Source organism: Macaca nemestrina, chromosome 12 (assembly GCF_043159975.1).
Source record: "Macaca nemestrina isolate mMacNem1 chromosome 12, mMacNem.hap1, whole genome shotgun sequence".
In the NCBI taxonomy this organism is placed as follows: domain Eukaryota; kingdom Metazoa; phylum Chordata; class Mammalia; order Primates; family Cercopithecidae; genus Macaca; species Macaca nemestrina.
The window spans coordinates 10,247,551-10,264,961 of record NC_092136.1 but is presented as its reverse complement, the minus strand read 5'-3'; the positions used below and the strand labels follow the sequence as shown (position 1 = coordinate 10,264,961).

The following is a 17,411-nucleotide window of genomic DNA, read 5'->3' as shown; positions in this document are numbered from 1 at the left end:
GCTGGCAGCCCGCTGGGACAGGGCCCAGGGAGGCCTGCACTGTGCCTGAGGGTGTGGGGGTTTGTCCCGTCCCTGTAACTTCAAGCCCTGCCACCCGCCAGCCAGGCATCTCACGTCTATGCTTCTGCCCAACTTCCCACCTCACTCTCACCACATCCCATACAAACACACATCACACCACACACACACTCCATCACCCACACCCCACGCATTACACAAGCACAGACACACACATGTATCACACACACGCATCACACACATCACACAAGTGCATATGCACACCCCCCCCCCACATAGGCCAAACTCCTGACCTCACACACACACTCTATGACACACACCCCACGCATCACACGAGCACAGACACAAACACGCTATATCACACACACACACCACACACATCACAAACACAAGGCCGAACTCCTGACCTCACACACACACCATCACACACATCCCAATCACATCTCATAGCCCAATAATGTAAGAGTGGAAACCAGTCCTGAATTTCGAATGCCAGGAGATCAGTAGGGAAACCGAATCGGATTTTCTTATTTTTATTTGTTTTTTGAGACAGGGTCTCACTCTGTTGCCCAGGCTGGAGTGCAGTGGCGCAATCACAGCTCACTGCAGCCTCGACCTCCCAGGCTCAAGCGATCCTCCCATCTCTGCCTCCCAGGTAGCCGGGACTACAGGCATGCACCACCACACCCGGCTAATTAAAAAAAATTTTCTTTTTGTAGAGATAGGGTGCCACCGTGTTGCTCAAGTTGGTGTCAAACTCCTGGGCTCAAGCAATCTTCCTGCCTCAGCTTCTCAAAGTGCTGGGATTACAGGAGTGAGCCACTGCATGCAGCCTCAGAGTCTGATTTTCTTTTTGATTTTTTTTTTTTTTTTTTTTTTTTTGAGACGGAGTCTTACTCTGTTGCCCAGGCTGGAGGGCAGTAGCACAATCATGGCTTACTGCAGCCTTGACCTCCCAGGTTCAAGCAATCCTCCTGCCTCAGCCTCCTGGGTTCAAGTGATTCTCCTACCTCATCCTCCCAAGTAGCTGGAATTACAGGTGCGTGCCACCATGCCTGGCTAATTTTGCAAATTTTTAGTAGAGATGGGATTCTGCCATGTTGGCCAGGCTAGTCTCGAAACTCCTGACCTCAAGCCTGCCTCAGCCTCCCAAAGTTCCGGGATTACAGGCGTGAGCCACTGCACCTGGCCCAGAATCTGATGTTCTGTTTTCTATTTTATATATATATATATATATATATATATTTTTTTTTTGGAGATAGGGTCTCACTCTGTCACCCAGGCTGAAGTGCAGTGGCACAACCGTGGCTCACTGCAGCCTCAACCTCCCAGGTTCAAGCAATCCTCCTGCCTCAACCTCCTGAGTAGCTGGGACTATAGGCACACATCACCATGCCTAATTTTTAAAAAAATTTTTTGTAGAGACAGGGTCTCACTATGTCGGTCAGGCTGGTCTCAAACTCCTGAGCTCAAGTGATCCTCTTGTCTCAGCCTCCCATGGTGCTGGGATTACAGGAAGTGAGCTACTGCCCCCCCCCGCCCCCACCCAGGGTTGTTTCTTAAAGGCCTGAGGGAGGTCACAGGCAGATGCCTCTTCAGGGAGGGGAAGGAGTGAGGGGGGCAGGCAGGGGGACAACTGGCAACTGCCCTCTCCAAGGATCCCCAGGACCCTGCTGAGTGGCAGGAGAGATGCCCACAGCCTGGCTGGAGACCCCTTCAAGCCCACAGCTTTTCAGGATGGAAGAGGGTGGGGGTTGGGAGCTCCCCCCGCCCCCCTTTCCCTCACAGCCCTCTCCTAGCTCCCACTGCACCCTTCCCCTCCACATCCCTGCAGCTGGACCCAAGCCCAGGCAGTGACAGCCCCTCCCATATGGCAGCAGGAACAAAGAGAACCGCCCCCCACAACAAAATCCAGAAGCTCCGGCGGGCGGCCAGACCTCAAGCTCCCAGCCCAGTATGACCCGCAGCGTTCTCCATGGGCCACTGACGCCCGCGGGGCCAGCACTGCTCCTGGCTTCAAAAATATAAATTTAAAAATCCCCACCCCAAGATAATTGCTCTCTCCTCTTGCTTATTGTGGTGGCTCCGCGGTAGGCACTGAGAAGCAATTATTCACGGCTAATGATTATAATCAAGTCAAATAGAATTTAATGGACACGTATTCTCTTCCTGCTTGAAACTTTACATATGAATTAAGCACATATGGGTTTCACGAGGCACAGACGCAGATTTATGCAGCCCCGAAAAGCCCCGCCGTTGTGGACGACTTTTATTCCACTAATAAACAGGCTGATTTATGGGCTCCTGGGAACTGCGATCTCTGCTGCCCCCTGGTGGGCAAAGGGGCTGGGGTGGGAGCCAAGGCCACCCAGGACCCTGGAGGCCTGACCAGTGCCAAAGCCACTTTGAACGCTGGGGTTCCACAAAGCCCTGGACGGCCGAAGGAGACTCGGGCTCTGTGTGGGAAGCCTGTGTCCAGACCCTGCCTCCGCCATTCCCTGGGATTCCAGGTGGGTACTGGGTCCTCCTGGCTGTGAGATTCTAGAACAAAAAGATCCCAGGAAAACACACCAAGAGGAGTGTGGGTAAACTGAGGCAAGCAGGGGGAGGCGAAAGCTGATCATCTGCAGGAGGTACCATGTCCCTCAGCACCCCCAGGACAGGGGTGATGCCCAGAATGGCGCTGATGACACCAGTTTCAGCACCAATGCGAGGTGCTGAGCCCCGATTCCCGCCTGGTGATGAGTGACCGCCATTTGCACGTCACGTGCATCAGCTCCAAGTGCCCCCAGCAACCTGATGGGTGCTTTCTTTGCTACCCTCATTGTGCAGAGGAGGAAACAGAGGCCTAGGCAAGGACACGGAGAAGGGGAGTCCCCAGAGAAACTCAGCCAGCACTGCCCCAGCCCTGGCCCTGGTGCAAATGGAGCTGGCACTAAAGCACTTCCGATGGAGCTGCTGCATCCAAAGCCTGGCGACTCCCAAGAGCACTTAGCAAGCGGCGTTAATCACGCCCACAGCCCGGGTGCAGCCTCCAGAGTGTCCCCTGTTCCATCTGCACCCGCCAACACCCCACCTTGTTCCCTGAACCCTTTCTCCTGGCCCATGTTGCAGCCAATCACCAACCCAGGGGGACAGAGCTCACAAGATACCTCATTTTCCCTCTGGCCACTTTGCAGCTCAGCAAGAAGATACCGCTGGGGTACCTCTCACATGCTTGCCAGTGACTGGCAGGGCTGGAGTACCCACTGTCCTGCCTGACTGCCCTCTCAGCCACAGCCCCAAGGCTCTGCCCTTCTGCTCCAGGCCAGCCCCTCCTGGGCACAGGCAGCAAGAACGCCCTCCCCCAGGCCGCTGTAACATCTGCCAGTGCAGATGTGGCTTTGTCTTAGCCGTGTGGCCCCAGATGGACTAGCAGTCCTCTTCCTCGTGGCCCTAGAGAAACACACCAGAACCACCTGCAGAAGCCCAAGGTGACTCTAGCTCCCCCTGCTCCCCTCAGCCAGCCACTCTGAGCAGAAACTCCTGCCTACGTGTAACCTGTCACCTGTGTGTCTCCACAGGTAATGTGTGGGCAAGGCACCCCCATATGACTATCCAGCTTTGCAGTCAACAGTGGGAAGACGCACAGAGCAAGGTTGCTTCAGGAAACACAACTCAGACCCCATGGACCAGGCCCAGGGCAGCCGAGTGACCTTCGCTCTCCGGATCCTAGAGCCCGTAACTCAGAGAGATCAACGGAAATGCTCACAGCATCGGCACCACCAAGCCCCAGAGTCACTGGGGGACAGCGCTGGAGCCAAGCACGACCACTACAAGCCCAAAGTGGAGACGAAGGAGAGTCGAGAAGCTCCTGGGGGTGCCCTGGGCCTGCACAGGCTGGGGAGAGGCTGGCACGGCAGGGTTTTCCCGTGAGCTGGAGCCCAAGATGAGAGGATCTGCCCTCCAAATTCAGGGTCTGAAAAAGAGCCCCCCTTCCTCTGATGCTTGGTGCAGACGCCGGGTAAGCAAAGGAGCAAGTGAGCAGGCGGGCGAGGGCCGGGATTCAGCCGCCACTCGACCTGTTCCACAAGCCACCTGCTGGACTTAACCGGCCCTTGACACCCCATGCCAAAGTCCTTTCCCGGCACCTTTGACCTTGCCAGACAACCACTGCCTGCGTGGAGAAGCAGCCCCCTTCCTCCCTCCCACAAAGAAGCAGCCGGCTCCCATACGCATCACAACAAACTGCCAAGCCAGCAAGAGGCGAGCGCAGGAAGCTGAGTAGCTCCTGTTTCCAGGCGCTGGAAAGCGGCCAGGGCACCGCAGGGGACCTCTCTGCCCCCACTATCCCTCGACAAGCTCCTTCACCTGCCCAGGTCTGAAGGGAGGGCAGGGCAGGCCAAAGGTAGAGGAAGGCAGGTGGTGGTTGGGGCCTCTGTGGCCCCCCAAGGTCAGACCTCTCCGCTGTGGCCTCTGCCTTCCTGGCAGGGAAGCCCAGTTCCAGCCCAGCTCTCCCACTTCCCCGGCCACTAATGGGTCTCAGTGGAGCAAGGCGCCCCCAACACAGCAGGTCAGGGTTTCAAGGGAAGAGGAGCCCGAGTGGCCGACGCGCTGGGCTGCCTGGCGCCAGCAGGCCGTCCCCGCCAGCAACCCGAGCCTCACTGGAGCCAGGTGGCGTCCACCCAGGCCTGGCACAGCAGAGTAGAGCAAAGGCAACGGGGCGGCCACCAGGGTTCTGGTTCAGGCCAGCCACTCACCGGCGTTGACGATGGCGTCCACCTCCAGCTTGGTGATGTCGCCGCGGAACAGGGAGATCTTCTCATTGAGCTGCTTGTCCTTTTTATACCTGGGCTCCTCCACCTTCACAGCCACCCCTGGAACAAGTAGGGGCCGGGGAGGTCACAGCAAGGCTGCCCACTGCAGAGGGACCCAGCCAGGGCCCAGGGCCCAGGGGCCAGGGCCTTCCCTATCGACCTCCCTCCACCTCCAGAGGCAGCCTGCAGCATGATGACTGCTGACCCAGTACCAGGAACCCACGCTGAGGAGCACCTACTGTGTGCCAGCATCACGCGGGGACTCCTTGCATCTTGACAGCAAGGCCACCAGCAGGTACAGTGCTAATATCATCCATCCCATTTCACAGAGGTAGAAACTGAGGATTAGGTGGGTCAGGGACTTGCCCAGGTTTATGGGTCACCTGGCCTGCTGTCTCACCAACACACCCTACTGTAAGCAACCAAATCGCACTTCAAACCCCAGCTCCCTACAAGCAAGTAATCTCAGGCAGGTGGCTCACCTAACCTAGGGCTCTGTTTCCTACCATATAATGGGGATAAAAATTGCACTTGTTGTGTTAATAATTGAATGAAGTGGCCAGGCACAGTGGCTCACGCCTATAATCCCAGCACTTTGGTATGCCGTGGAGGGCAGATCACTTGAGGTCAGGAGTTCGAGACCAGCCTGGCCAACATGGTGAAACCCCATCTCTACTGAAAATACAAAAATTATCCGGGCATGGTGGTACATGTCTATAATCGCAGCTACTCAGGAGGCTGAGGCAGGAGAATCGCTTGAACCCAGGAAGCAGAGGTTGCAGAAGGCCGAGATCACGCCACTGCACTTGTCTCAGTGACAAAGTGAGACTCCATCTCAAAAACTAAACTAAATTAAATAAATAAATAAATAATTGAATGAGGTGGCCGGGCTTGGTGGCTCACGCCTTTAATCCCAGCACTTTGGGAGGCCGAGGCGGGCAGATCACTTGAGGTCAGGAGTTCAAGACCAGCCTGGACAACATGGTAAAACCCCATCTCTACTGAAAATACAAAATTAGCCGGATGTGGTGGTACATGCCTGTAATCCCAGCTACTTGGGAGGCGGAGGTGGGAGAATACTTGAACCCAGGAGGCGGAGGTTGCAGTGAGCCAAGATCGCACCATTGCCCTCCAGCCTGGGCAAAAAGAGTGAAACTCCGTCTCAAAAAATAAAACAAAATAATTGAATGAGGTGATACACGCAGAGCGCCTGCCTGCAGCAAGCACTCGATACACGCTGCTGGACTCGCTCTTCCTGTCTGCACGATTCTCCCAAGCCATGGGTCTGGAGCCTGCCCACCAGGGCCTCCCCAGAGCAGGGCCTACCTTTCGCCATCTCCTTCCACGTCGGGATCTTCTTCAGCCTGACAAAGTCCTTGCAGAAGTAATGTTCCTCCCGCTGCTTGTCACTCAGGCCCTTCAGAAAGGCTGCAGAGGCAGGAAGGAGCGTCAGGGTGGGGGCAGAGGAGCTGGCCAGGTGCTCACACCCCCACATCCCCCTTCTTGCCTTATCCAAGAATGCAAACCAGCCCTTCCTGTCCATCCTTCCCTGGGCACACAGGGCGGGCATGCTGGGGCAGCCTCAGAGGCCCCTAGAATATCTTGTCCTGCTCTCTTTGTTCAGGGAGGGAAACTGAGGTCTGGGGAGGCTGAGGGACTGGCTCAGGCATCGCAGACCTGAGTTCAGAATTCAGCTCTGCCACTTTCCAGCAGAGTCCACATCTCTTTGGGTCCCCCATTTCTCCCTGATTAGAACGGGGGTGAAGACGTCCCCTGAGGAACAGCTCCGAGCTTCCTCCCACACACTAAGGCCAAGCCGGTTGGCAGCACTCAGCCGGTGACATTATCCGTCAGTCCCACCGCCAGTCAGTTCTGCCCTCACTGTCACCGCATGCAGGCAGCGGGACAGCTGTCCTCCTCCAGGAGCTGCAGGACCAAGTGGACCTGGCACCTGTCCCCAACATCTCACCCGCATCGGCTGAGGGCTCCCAGCATGACCAATGGGGCTGGAATCACCCCCATTTTACAGATGAGAAAACCGAGGCTCAGGAAGGGTGGGAGGCCACCCTCACACAGCAGGGACTTGAGAGAGGAGCCAGGCACCCCCCACCCACTCACGGACTCTGGGTCTACCCTGGCCAGCTCCCCCTTGCCTGGGCACTGTCCCATGGGCTTCGCCTTCCCTTGGGGGTGGCACCAGGCACAGAAACCTGGAACCCGTCTCAGAAAGGCCCGCCCAGACCGCGCCGGGCCAGGCTCGCAGCTCGCGGGCTCCCCCTGCTGGCCCGAGGCCGCCAGCACACCCAGGCTCTCAGCCCTGCCTGCCTCCCTGGACCACAGGCTCCCGGTATGGGGCAGCCCCCACGGCAAACAGCAAAGGCTACAATTGAGAAACCCAAAAAGCATCAAGAAGTATGTAGAGGGCCGGGCGCTGTGGCTCAAGCCTGTAATCCCAGCACTTTGGGAGGCCGAGATGGGCGGATCACGAGGTCAGGAGATCGAGACCATCCTGGTTAACACGGTGAAACCCCGTCTCTACTAAAAAATACAAAAAACTAGCTGGGCGAGGTGGCGGGCGCCTGTACTCCCAGCTACTGGGGAGGCTGAGGCAGGAGAATGGCGTGAACCCGGGAGGCAGAGCTTGCAATGAGCCGAGATCGCACCACTGCACTCCAGCCTGGGCGACAGAGCGAGACTCCGTCTCAAAAAAAAAAAAAAAAGAAGTATGTAGAGGTGGAAGAGCAATTAGAGGAGGTGGTGAGAAAGGAAAGATTGCAGCCTGGAAGCTTCTATGCACATGATGGTGAGGGGGACAGGTAGGTCCCTCCACAAATGCTCAGGGAGATGGGGAGGCCACCCTCACACAGCAGGATGTTTTCTCCACCAGAGTCACTTCACCATCCAGGCCTCCATCTCCTCATCTGACAGCTGCTGGCAGTGGTGATAACAGCCCAAGGATGCTGAGAGCATTAGATGACAGAACTCATGCAAGGGGCCCAGTCCAGAGTCCCTGCTGGATGCAAAGCTGGGGTCATCACAAAAGGCTACGCCCACCCCTGGTCAGCCTCAACTGCTGCTCAAGCCAGAGCCACCTTTCCTGGCAGCCACTTCTGCCCCCTCTTCCATAAACATGCTTGGGCACAAGTAGGTCCTGCATTCAGCGCCAGAGATGCATTGAGCGGGCTGACCTGGCCCTGGCCCTGGTGAATCTACAACCCAGCCAGGGAGACAGAAGCTGGTCCAGGCACTTTAGTCGAGTAATTCCAATTCTGAGATGCGCTATGAGACACTCGGGGCTGGCAGAGGAGTTCCCTGGAACCCTGACCAGGCAGGGCGGCGGGGAGGCTTAAGGGAGACTCGGAAGAGGCATGAGAAGTAGCCAGGGCCGGAAAGGGTGTTTGGCAGCAGGAACAGCATGTAAAGGTCGTAGGAGAATAAAATTGTTTGTGGGGTGACAGAGGTAGGGAACTGACTTCATCCCAGGAGCGCTATAACCAGATTGAAAATGCTTTCACATGGCCAGGCACAGTGGCTCATGCCTGTAATCCCAGCACTTTGGGAGGCTAAGGTGGGCGGATCACCTGAGGTCAGGAGTTCGAGACCAGCCTGGCCAACACAGTGAAACCCTGTCTCTACTAAAATTACAAAAACTAGCTGGGCGTGGTTGTGGGCACCTGTAATAACAGCTACTTGGGAGGCAGAGGCAGGAGAATCACTTGAACCTGGGAGGCTGAGGTTGCAGCGAACCGAGATCATGCCAGTGTATTCCAGCCTAGACAACATAGCAAGACTCTGCCAAAAAAAAAAAATGCTTTCACCAGATACTTCCCATGAGTGTACCATGTGCCGCCTTCTTTTTTTTTTTTTTTTTTGAGACGGAGTCTCGCTCTGTCGCCCAGGCTAGAGTCCAGGGCGTGATCTCGGCTCACTGCAACCTCCCCTCCCGGGATTCTCCTGCCTCAGCCTCCCAAGTAGCTGGGACTACAGGCGCCTGCCACCACATCCGGCTAATTTTTTGCATTTTTAGTAGAGAGGGTTTTTTTCTTTTTTCTTTTTTTTTTTTTGAGACGGAGTCTCGCTCTGTCGCCCAGGCTGGAGTGCAGTGGCACGATCTCACTGCAAGCTCCACCTTCCGGGTTCACGCCATTCTCCTGCCTCAGCCTCCCAAGTAGCTGGGACTACAGGCGCCCACTACCACACCCGGCTAATTTTTTGCATTTTTAGTAGAGACAGGGTTTCACCATGTTAGCCAGGACGGTCTCGATCTCCTGACCTTGTGATCCACCCACCTTGGCCTCCCAAAGTGCTGGGATTACAGGCATGAGCCCCTGCACCCAGCCGCCATGTGCGTTCTTTCTAAGGGGCCAAGGGTACCTCTGCTGGCCCCTCCATCACTAGTGTCCCTTGCTTCTCACAGCCCATTCCCTGCCCCCCCTTTTCAAGAGGCCAGTCTCCCTGCTGGGCACATGGCCCCAGCAGGACCTGAGGAGCAGGCCAGGGGCCTCCCATCTGAAGACTCCTTTCTTTGTGTGGGGGTAGGGGATGCTGGTATCTGCAAGGAGCATTCCCAAGCCTCTGCTGGCCTCTTCTGTAGGAAGAGGCTACAGAATAATGAGGCTCATTACAGAATAATGAGGCTGTGGGAAGCTACCTCCTGCATTTCATAGGAAGTGGACTGGGCTAGCCTGGCACGTGGCAAAGGGCTGAGCTGCTGGAAGCCAGTACCACCTACCGAGGGCAAAGAACAGGCCAGAGAGGAGAGGCCACTCCATCTGGGCTCTGCACCTCCCATCGGCAGCTCGAATGCCAATAAGTCAGTTAATAAATATTTATCAAGCATCCTCACCTTCACCAAGGTGAGGTCCTGGAGCCTGACCAAGAAGAGGGGAGGCCAGGAAAGCTTCAGGGAGGAAGTGATCCCAATTTCTCTGGTTGGTCCCAGGGGCTGTAAATCACTGGAGGAAATCCCACCACCAAGCAGAGGCTGCCTCTAAATTTTTCACCTCCCCCATGGGGGCTCTGTCAGCCTGGCCACGCAGCTGCTGCTTTGGCAGTGAACTCCCCCTTCCTCCTTCTCCCCAGCTGCCCCCACTCTTCCTCCAGCTGCTGTCCTCCCCCACTGAGCCGGGCACCTCCACCACCTGCCCGCACCTTGTCCTCCCTCCTTCAGGTCACTGGGCATGAAGGTCCCTCCTGTCAGTGCTGCCACCTGCCAGGCCCACCTCCCAGAGCACTCACTGCTGCAGGTACCCCTCCACCAGGCCGTCCTGCCTGCCCTCAAACAATCCCCGTCCCCACCCTCGACGCCCACATTCCACACCCCTGCAGCTGCCCCCTCCTCTGCTGTCTCCACTTCCTCCCTCCCATGCTCCCTTCAGTCCACCCAGTCTGGTCCCTCCCCCCAACAAGGTCAAGGTCACCACACCCCATGCCGTGGCCCCTCCTGCCTTCCCTGTGGACAGGAAGTGTCCTTACCGCTTTCCTCCCTAGGTCTTCTAATCAGTTGCACAGATTCAAAACCCTGTTTAAGCGAGCAACCTCCGGAGCTGTCCCTCCACTCTCTTCTGAGCCTCTGACCCCCACAGAGCCTGCCTGCGAGAGCTGTGACAGATGCTGGTGGCAGCCGGCCTAGACCCAGGCCGCGCCTTTTCTTCTGTTACAGGTCCCGCCAGGTTTGGGCTCATGACCTCCCAATACCATGCTCAGTTTGGAGCCTCGGTTTTCCCATCTCTAGAATAGGGACAAGGCAGACCTTCCCTTGCTAACACCCAGGCTTGCTGGGAGGGTCAAAGGAGAAGGTGGCTGTGAACTGTAAAGTGCAGTCTACACACCAGACACACTCACTCCTTCCTGGCGGCAAAATAAGGCCCAAAGAGAACAAAGCAAACAGGACAAATTGTGGAGAACTTTTTTTTCCAACTTGGGAACACAGCAGACAGAGGACCTTTCCTAAGTATTTGGGTCCCCAGCACTTGGGGAGGCCAAGGCAGGCCAATCGCTTGAGCCCAGGAGTTCGAGACCAGCCTGGACAACATGGAGAAACCCCATCTCTACCAAAAAATACAAAAAAATCAGCCGAGTGGCCTGGCATGGTGGCTCACACCTGTAATCCTAGCACTTTGGGAGGCTGAGGCAGGCGGATCACCTGATGTCAGGAGTTTGAGACTAGCCTGGTCAACATGGTGAAACCCTGTCTCTACTAAAAATACAAAATTAGCCGGGCATGGTGGCACATGCCTGTAATCCCAGCTACTCAGGAGGCTGAGGCAGGAGAATCGTTTGAACCTGGGAGGCAGAGGTTGCGGTAAGCCAAGATCACACCATTGCATTCCAGCCTGGGCAATAAGAGCAAAACTCCATCTCAAAAAAAAAAAAAAATCAGCTGAGCGTGGTGGATGTGCGTCTGTGGTCCCAACTGCCCGGGAGGCTGAGGCAGGAGGATCGCTTCAGTCTGGGAGGTCAAGGCTGCAGTGAGCTGTGATTGTGCCACTGCACTCCAGACTGGGCAACAGAGTGAGACCTTGTCTCTAAATAAATAATTTGAGTGCCCATATTTGTCACTTTGCATAACTGTGACCTCCCCACTGCGAGGCTTGGCATGCCACTGTGTGGGCACTCCCAGACGGCTGGACACTCCCAGACGGCTGGACCTGTGGCCAGAAAGTCAGGTACCCACTGTGATGCTGGCGGGACTGGTGGGCTAGGACCCAGATGGACCCCAGAGGCCTTGCTGAAGTGTCTCTGGCTGGGCAGGCCCTAGGCATCCCATGGTACTAGACCAGGGTGACCAGAGACACCTCAGGTGCCCTAGCAGATTATCATCTGGCAGATGCCACCACCATGTTCTAAAGAGGCACAGTGACCTGCCCCCAGTCACACACAAGTGAGAGAAACCTGGACTTCCTCCCACACTGTCCTCCCTAAGTATGGTGGCCTGGTCTGAGTGACCCACAGCCCACACAGCCCCTTTTCTCCAGCAAAGCCCACAGGATGGCTCCACTTCCCAGAGACAGCATGCTGGCTCTGCCACCAGCCGGCTGGGTGCTGACCTTGAGGACATCTGTCAGCCTGTCCCTTCTAGTCTATGGAGCCCGAGTGCATACCTCAGAAGGCCAGCATGCCAGACGCAAGTCTGTCCTCACCACCAGAACAAGGCTGTGGCCTGGCTGATCCCCAAAGAGCCACACACCGCACTGGTTTCTGATTTATGAGGAAAGAAAAGGCCAACCGCGCCCATTCGGCGTCTCACCTCCATGTCCTCTGTCGGCAGTCCTCGCCCACCAGACCCCTCTTCATTCCCCCTGGAGAAGAAACAGGGGCCTTAAGCCAGGAACATGCCCCACGCATTTCTGTGTTTTTATTTTTTTGAGACAGAGTCTCACTCTCTCACCCAGGCTGGAGTGCAGTCGTGCGATTGAGGCTCACTGCAACCTCCGCCTCCTGGGTTCAAGCGATTCTCATGCCTCAACCTCCTGAGTAGCTAGGATTACAGGCATGTACCACCACGCTCAGCTAATTTTTTGTATATTTAGTAGAGATGGGGTTTCACCATGTTGCCCAGGCTGGTCTTGAACTCCTGACCTCAGATGGTCTACCCGCTTCAGCCTCCAAAAGTGCTGGGATTACAGGTGTAAGCCACCGCGCCCGGCCTTGCCCATGAATTTCTAACATTTCCCACCTCCTCCTGTAAGAAGGACAAATGCAGACTTAAAGCACAAGTGAGTTTTATTTTATTTTTTATAAAAGATGTAAAACATGCATTTTCATTTTCTTTCATTTTTGAAGAGGCAAGAGTATTTCACAGCTCAGTGAGACAGGTGTTGCAAAAAGATGTCCGCAGTAAATTTTGATGAGAGGCGTGACCCCGGACGAAGCTTCCAGCGGCTCCCAGGCACGAAAGCCGAGCAGGAGGAAGCAGGCTCCGCCAGAACCATAAAGTGCAGCAGGCCAACGGGAATTCAATGATGTGTTTTAAGAAGTGTCTTTATGGCACTTTGCAAGATGGTGTTCAGAGAGGTGAGGGCAGGCTGGGGCGCCAAGGCGGAGCTCCGCTCAGAGAGAATGCCAGGTGGGCAGGGCTGATACCGGCTGGGTTCCCAGGACGCGGCGGCATTTAGACTCGGTGGCAGGGGCATTAATCACCTGTGCTCACCGGCCTGCAAGAACAGGGTCTTGTCAAAGCCCACAGCTCGAGCAAAGGGAGACAGAGCACGCGGCACCTTGGAACCTCTCTCCTCTCCCCTGCCCCCTTGTCTCCGCCCACACCAGGGCACTGGCAAAGCTGCGTCCCCAGGAGATAGGTGGGAGAAGTCCCCTGACTCCCAGGGGTACCTGGAAAATTTGCCAGTGCTGCATTCAAATCAGATAAGCCCTCCACTCTGGATGAAATCCCACGGGGGCTGAAATTAGCCCCGGCTTCTGCACAGTGTGGTGTGAGGCTGGAGTGTAGCAGCCCTACCTTGAGTCACCAAGGAGAGGATGGCTTAGGCTGTGCAGGCTCAGGGCCCCAGCACATGAGACAAGCCTACAAGAGCCCGGTGTCACCATGGCCAGCACAGAGCAGAGACAGGTCTGACGGTCTAAGGGGTGACAAGGAAGGGGGGCCGCTGGGACCCATTCTGGGCCATGGTATATAAAATGGTTTCTTTCCTTTTCTTTATTTTATTTTTAGGAGAGACAAGGTCTTGATATATTGCCCAGGCTGGTCTCAAACTCCTGGGCTCTAGCAATCCTCCCACCTTGGCCCCTAAAGTGCTGGGATTACAGGCATGAACCACCACACCTGGCCCAAAGTGGTTTCTAATGTGATCTCAGCACAACCTCCAAGCAGGTGCCACTGGTCCCATTTTATAGATGAGGAAACTGAGGCTTGGAGAGTGAGGAAGCAGCAGCACATCCCCAGGTCTGATGACAACAATGTCCCTGCTCTTTGTGGCTCACAGCTCTGCCTGCAAGGGTTGTTGGAACAAGGAGCCAAAGCCAGGCCCCTCCTGTGATGACACAGCACCAGATACCGACAAGGGCCTAACCTTAAGTCCCTCGTGCTCAACTGCCTTTACAGGGAGGGTGTTTCCACGATCTTCTGATGAAAAGGCACTCCCGGGGGGATAATGAAGTGCCTCAAAACTGAGGGTATCAAATTAGAGAAAGCAGGGCGGGTGCAGTGACTCACGCCTGTAATCCCAGCACTTTGGGAGGATGAGGTGGGTGGATTGCTTGAGTTCATGAGTTCAAGACCAGCCTCGCCAACATGGCAAAACCCCGTCTCTACAAAAAATAGAAAAATTAGGCCGGCTGCAGTGGCTCATGCCTGTAATCCCAGCACTTTGGGAGGCTGAGGCAGGCGGATCAAGAGGTCAGGAGTTCGAGACCAGCCTGACCAACATGGTGAAACCCTTCTCTACTAAAAATACAAAAATTAGCCAGTGTGGTGGCACAGGCCTATAATCCCAGCTACTCAGAAGGCTGAGGCAGGAGAATCGCTTGAACACGGGAGGTGGAGGTTGCAGTGAGCCGAGATGGCACCACTGTACTCCAGCCTAGGTGACAGAGTGAGACTCCCGTCTCAGAAAAAAAAAATAATACAAGAATTAGCCGGGTGTGGTGGCACATACCTGTAATCCCAGCTACTTGGGAGGCTGAGGTGGGAGGATTGCTGGAGTCTGGGTGGCAGAGGCTGCAGTGAGCCAAGATACCATCACTGCACTCCAGCCTGGGCAACAAAGTGAGACCATCTCAAATAAATAAATAAACAGGCCAGGAATAGTGGCTCACTCCTGTAATCCCAGCACTTTGGGAGGCCGAGGCGGGCGAGGTTCACCTGAGATCAGGAGTTCAAGACCAACCTGACCAACATGGAGAAACCCCGTCTCTACCAAAAATACAAAATTAGCCAGGCATGGTGGCGCATGCCTGTAATCCCAGCTACTTGGGAGGCTGAGGCAAGAGAATCGCCTGAAGCTGGGAGGTGGAGGTTGCGGTGAGCTGAGATCGCGCCACTGTACTCCAGCCTGGGCAACAAGAGCGAAACTCGGTCTCAAAAAATATATATATATAAATATAAATATAAATAAATTAGAGAAAGTAACCCCTGGCTAGTAAAATCAGACACTGCTGAAGTCTCCCCAAAAGACTGAAAGTCTCCCAGCCAGGAAGATCCAGCCTGAAGGTATGTACATACCTGGAGGGAGAATGGGCCCATGGAAATAAGCATCAGCTTCGAGGTAAAGAAAAGGAGTGTCCAGGGGGAAGCTGAATTTGGTCATCAGCTTGGAGGACAAGCTGGGCCATAGGTTGGGCATCCTTACATGGGTCCAGAGCAGGCACTCAGCACTGCATATAGATGGAAATACCGAGCAAACGCCCGGGAAAGGGGATCCTTGTGGGGGGACTGACCCTTCTCAAGCAGGGAAGCTTCCCTACCTTGCCCAGGGCAAGGCTTCCAAAATCACTCAACCAGCCCTGGATGAGAATGCATGCTCTGAGCAATCCTAAGATTACAATTTGGCTTCCATGAGGCTTTCCCATAGGGACAGGAGGTTCTGCCCAGGCACACCTGAGTTTTCAGACACACTGCCATTATATTTCCCCACCACGAACTGCACATTATGCCTTCTGACCTATACGTCAGTCTCTTGTGAGTTTGGTTACTGTGTGTCAGGCTTTGAGAGAGGATCCTCTCAGGCAGACAAGTATTTGGAGGCCTATCTAGCTACAGCCCTGAAATGAGAGCACATGTCCATCAAAGACATGGAGAGAATATTCAGGAAGCTAGGCACAGCGGCACACGTCTGTAATCTCAGTGCTTAGCACATTTGCAGGCAGAGGTGGGAGGATCACTTGAGCCCAGGAGTTCAAGACCAGCCTGGGATAACAATGAGACCCTGTCTCTGCAAAACGTTTTTAAAAACATTAGCCAGGCGTGGTAGAACACGCCTATAGTCCCAGCTACTCAGGAGGCTGAGGTGGGAGGATGGTTTGAGCCCAGGAGTTGGAAGCTGCAGTGAGCTGTGATTGCACCACTGCACTTCAGCCTGGGCAACAGAATGAGATCTTGTCTCAAAAAAAAAAAAGTATAGCACAGCTTTATTCACAAGAAATCCAAATGTCTATCAACAAAAGAGTGGGGGCCGGGTATGGTGGCTCATGGTTGTAATCTCAGCACTTTGGGAGGCCGAGGCAGGTAGATCACCTGAGGTCAGGATTTTGAGACCAACCTGGGCAACATGGCAGAAGAATCGCTTGAATCCAGGAAGCGGAGGGGTTGCAGTGAGCTGGGATCATGCCACTACACTCCAGCCTGGGCGACAGAGCATGACTACATCTCAAAAAAACGAAACCAAACAAAACAACAAAACAGTGGGAAACAAGCTGTGGTACCTTCATATGCTGGAACACTATACAGCAATAAAAAAGAGCGAACCATTGCCACATCCAATAACATGGACGAACTAGCCGGATATTGAGTGAAAGGGGCCGGACTTCAAGAAGAGACAAAATGAACAGATATCACAAGAGTAATTAGCTCCAGACGGTACCAAGTGAAAAGAGGCGACTTCTGGGGTGATGGCAATGCTCTACCTTTTGACCCATGTAGTGGCTGCACAGTTGCATATGCTGTGCACTGAAGATCTCCACACTTGTGGCACTTGGCTGTCAAATGTAACTTGGCTGAAAGTGTGATTAGAATGTAACCACGAAAAGTGTAGGGGTCTTCAAGGGCCACGGCTCAGACCCTAATCAGAGGCAGAGTCCAGCTGAGGCAGCCCCCCAGATCTCCTATAATGTGATGGCTTAAAAAATACACTTGTCCAGGCACAGTGGCTCACACCTGTAATCCCAGCATTTTGGGAGGCTGAGGTGGGCGGATCACTTGAGGCCAGGAGTTCGAGACCAGCCTGGGCAACATGGTGAGACCCAGTCTCTACAATAAAGTTTTTAAAACATTAGCTGCCGGTGGCTCACACCTGTAATCTCAGCACTTTGGGAGTCTGAGGTGGGTAGACTGCTTGAGCTTAGGAGTTTGAGACCAGCCTGGGCAACATGTCAAAACTCTGTCTCTACAAAAAAATACAAAAAATTAGCCAGGCGTGGTGGCATATGCCTGTAGTTCCAGCTACTCGGGAGACTGAGGTGGGAGGATCACTTGAGCCCAGGAGGTTGAGGATGCAGTGAGCTGAGATCTTACAACTGCACTCCAGCCTGGGCAACAGACCTTGTCTCAAAAGAAAAAAAAATTAGTTGCACATGGTGATGTGCGCCTATAGTTCCAACTACTCAGGTGGCTGAGGCAGGAGGATCACTGAGTCCAGGAGTTTAAGAGTGCAGTGAGCCATGATTACACCATTGCACTTCAGCCTGAGCAACAGAGTGAGACCCTGTCTCAAAAAAAAAATTAAATGAATTAAAAAAATTTTGGCCAGGCACGGTGGCTCACGCCTGTAATCCCAACACTTTGGGAGGCCGAGGCAGGCGGATGCCAAGGCAGGCGGATCACAAGGTCAGGAGATCGAGACCATCCTGGCTAACACGGTGAAACCCCATCTCTACTAAAAAATACAAAAAATTAGCTGGGTGTGGTGGTGGGCACCTGTAGTC

At 54.6% G+C, this 17,411-nt stretch overlaps 1 protein-coding gene across 4 annotated transcripts in view; it reads right to left on the bottom strand.

The window, feature by feature from the left end:
- The window catches only part of LOC105469499 (mono-ADP ribosylhydrolase 1), a 170,758-nt gene that overhangs the window by 149,931 nt on the left and 3,416 nt on the right, over positions 1–17,411 (bottom strand). For all 4 annotated transcript variants that reach the window (XM_071074419.1, XM_011720567.3, XM_011720566.3 and 1 more), the window contains exons 2-3: positions 6,141–6,242; positions 4,758–4,874 (exon numbers count right to left, since the gene is read on the bottom strand). In XM_071074419.1, the coding sequence (XP_070930520.1) occupies positions 4,758–4,874; positions 6,141–6,242 (219 nt within the window). The remainder of the gene's footprint in view (positions 1–4,757; positions 4,875–6,140; positions 6,243–17,411) is intronic.